General features: G+C 48.7%; 2 protein-coding genes across 2 annotated transcripts in view; both read left to right on the top strand.

Moving 5' to 3' along the window:
* PPTG_22695 (hypothetical protein) overlaps positions 1-1,651 on the top strand; it is a gene marked incomplete at both ends in the record, with an annotated part of 3,873 nt that extends 2,222 nt beyond the window's left edge. The window contains 6 exons of the mRNA XM_008905816.1: positions 9-188; positions 263-610; positions 683-875; positions 937-1,036; positions 1,110-1,343; positions 1,410-1,651. Coding sequence (XP_008904064.1) covers positions 9-188; positions 263-610; positions 683-875; positions 937-1,036; positions 1,110-1,343; positions 1,410-1,651 — 1,297 coding nt within the window. The remainder of the gene's footprint in view (positions 1-8; positions 189-262; positions 611-682; positions 876-936; positions 1,037-1,109; positions 1,344-1,409) is intronic.
* Positions 1,652-2,003: 352 nt separating this feature from the next.
* Positions 2,004-3,080, top strand: part of PPTG_09841 (CMGC/CDK protein kinase) — a gene marked incomplete at its 5' end in the record, with an annotated part of 7,347 nt that continues 6,270 nt past the window's right edge. Inside the window, 3 exons of the mRNA XM_008905629.1 lie at positions 2,004-2,374; positions 2,428-2,775; positions 2,834-3,016. Coding sequence (XP_008903877.1) covers positions 2,004-2,374; positions 2,428-2,775; positions 2,834-3,016 — 902 coding nt within the window. The remainder of the gene's footprint in view (positions 2,375-2,427; positions 2,776-2,833; positions 3,017-3,080) is intronic.

Below are 3,080 nucleotides of genomic sequence, written 5' to 3'. Positions count from 1 at the left end.
GATGTCAGCAACTACGACTGGGCTGCGGATGAGCACCAGGCTGTGTGGAAACCTCATTTGAAAGTGATGGAAGACCTCGGTGTCAACACGATTCGACTGTACTCTGTGGATCCAAGTGTTTCACACGATAAGTTCATGTGTGCTTGCTCAGAGGCTGGTATCTACGTGCTTGTTGGTATTCCTGCCCCGTAAGTAAAGTTTGTATGGAAATCGCAAATGACAAATTCTAACGTTTACTTGATAATTGTACATGTGAATTTAGATGCGAGAACTGCTCCATACTGGACTACGTTCCACCTAAATGTTACCCCGACGAGCTGTTCACTCGAGGTCAAATGGTCTACAATGCCTTCGCTGTCTATGACAACACACTCGGGTTCAGTGTTGGTAATGAGAACAATTTACAAGTGAAACATGGACGCGATGGAACCACGACTGCTCCATGCGTCAAGGCGTTCTTGCGAGATATGAGAAGTTATGCTGCTAGTTGCACGGGATCTGTGCGTCAGGTTCCTATTGGGCTTGATATCGCAGACATCCCTCCTCGTGAGCAGTGGATTTCGTACTACGACTGTCCGGTAGGCGACGACGAGAACACGCGTGCTGAATGGTACCTTTATGTATTTTTTGCGCTGCTGGTTGTGTGGAATAGTAATGGTAGTATTTATGATGTGTTTGACAGGATGGGGTTCAATCCGTACGTTGAGTGTGATCCAGCTACACACAAGGTGTACGCACAGTCGACAGGACTGACAAAGCTCATGGCTGAATATGCTCAAGTGGGGTACGCTCGTCCGCTGATGTTTGGCGAATTTGGGTGTATCAAGGGTAGAAACACGATTGACGGCTATGAAAACCAACGCTCATTCTACGACGTAAGCTCAGTGTGCCCTGCAAACACTGCGCAAACACTAATACTTTGTTGTTGCAACTTAGGCAAAGTGGATGAACGAGGAGAAAGAAATGATGGATGAGATCGTGGGTGGTAACGTTTTCGAGTTTTCGACGGAGAAAGCGAATTTGCTGAATAGCTCAGGTGTGTATTCGTTACCCGTGGTCTAGTTGGACATCTACCTTACGCGACTTTACTATTTTTCATGTTGCAACAGTGGTCAAGACTGCTGACGCTGGCAAATACGGGGTCGGATACTTCTATCCGGATGACTGCGATAACGATAAAATTGAGTGCGTCTTCACACCGTATCCTGAGTACGGTAACCTCAAGAAAGCGTACACGACCACGACTGCGTCGACGATAGAGTACGAAAGCTATACTCCGAACCGCGACTCGATGTTGAGCTGTCCCAAGAACATGTCGATCGATTTGCCCTCTACACCCGACGGTAAGAGAAATAGTACCCGAATGCGATATACTTCTGCAGGATCCTAATGCTTCGTTTTGTGTCCAGTGACTGTTTTGGAGTGCTCTGTGGCCCAACCAGTGTGCAACGGCAAGAAGGCCAACGCGTACATGCACTTTTCATCGCGCACCAAAGTCGGTGACAAGGTGAAGCCCACAAACGATGAAAGTAGCCAAGCCTCTGCCCTCAACTCTACCGACAATACAATCTCGGCTGGTTCGACCATATCACCGACAATGATTGAGATTGTGGTGGCGACGGTCGCGATCACTGTACTCTGCGTCTTCTAAACCAACGTGGAATAACCACAAAATCCATTATTGACAAACGAAAAAAAAATCGACAATTTTCTAGCGGACGTTTAAGGTTTCAATTCACTACACAATCGCAGTATAGCGGCGGTTGAAGATTCTCCCTGCAACGTTCGTTTCAATAGGCCTTCAGAAATCTACACCAGGAGCTTGCAGGCAGTGAGTGACTTGAAAATGCAACTGCCGACACGTACAAAATCCCAGAACGTTATATGGGAGGTGGCATCTGTGGTTGTCTACAGGCGAAGGGATCGGTCGGCTTCACTCCTCAACTTGTTGCTAGGCGACGAAGCCACGCAAAGTACAAAGCCTATAGCTCACCTTTAAAAGAATGACGTTCGGTCGTCGCATCGCCGTTGCAGCTCTGTGTTCGACGGTCCTCTTCACCTTAACAGATGCATGGCTTCCTCCGATCATCACCAAAGGCAACAAGTTCTTTGATTCGAAGACGGGACTCGAGTTTCGTATGAAGGGAATGGCTTACTACCCTCGACCCAACAGTGGAGAAATGGCCGATGTAGGCAACTACGACTGGGCTGCTGACGAACACGAAGACGTGTGGCAACCTCATTTAGAGGTGATGAAGGACCTCGGTGTCAATACGATTCGACTGTACTCTGTGGACCCAAGTGTTTCACACGATAAGTTCATGTGTGCTTGCTCGGAGGCTGGTATCTACGTGCTTGTAGGCGTCACGGCACCGTAAGTACTTGGACATTGGCGTTGAGGATGCACTCTAACATAATTTCTTTTAGATGTAAGAATTGTTCGGTTCAGGACCACGTTCCTCCAACCTGTTACCCGGCCGAGTTATTTACGCGAGGACAAATGGTCTACAACGCCTTCGCCGTGTACGACAACACTCTGGGTTTCAGCGTCGGCAACGAGAACAACCTGCAGGTCGAGAATGGAGCCGATGGAACTACGACAGCTCCTTGTGTCAAGGCTTTCCTTCGTGACATGCGAAGTTACGCAGCTAGTTGCTCGGCAGCTGTGCGTCAAGTTCCCATGGGGCTGGACATTGCTGATATTCCACCGCGCTGGCAGTGGATCTCTTACTATGACTGTGCCGTTGACAACGACGAGAACTCGCGCGCTGAATGGTAAGTTCATTGTTCCAAGTCCTGTTCCTCTTTGTACTAACCATTGTATTCGATGTAGGATGGGCTTCAATCCTTACGTCGAGTGCGATCCAGCCACTCACACGAAATACTCGCAGTCTAGTGGTTTGAAGACGCTGATGGACGAATACGCCGAGGTGAAATATGCTCGTCCTCTCATGTTCGGCGAGTTCGGCTGCAACAAGGGTGAGAACACCATCGACGGCTACGAAAACCAGCGCGAGTTCTACGACGTGAGTTTAGCTCGTAGCGTTCGAAGGAATACGATACTGATATCGCATTGATGC

The sequence above is a fragment of the Phytophthora parasitica genome, assembly GCF_000247585.1.
Source record: "Phytophthora parasitica INRA-310 unplaced genomic scaffold supercont2.21, whole genome shotgun sequence".
In the NCBI taxonomy this organism is placed as follows: Eukaryota; Oomycota; class Peronosporomycetes; order Peronosporales; family Peronosporaceae; genus Phytophthora; species Phytophthora nicotianae.
Note: the sequence above shows the minus strand (reverse complement) of the source record. Positions and strands in the feature narration are given on the sequence as shown.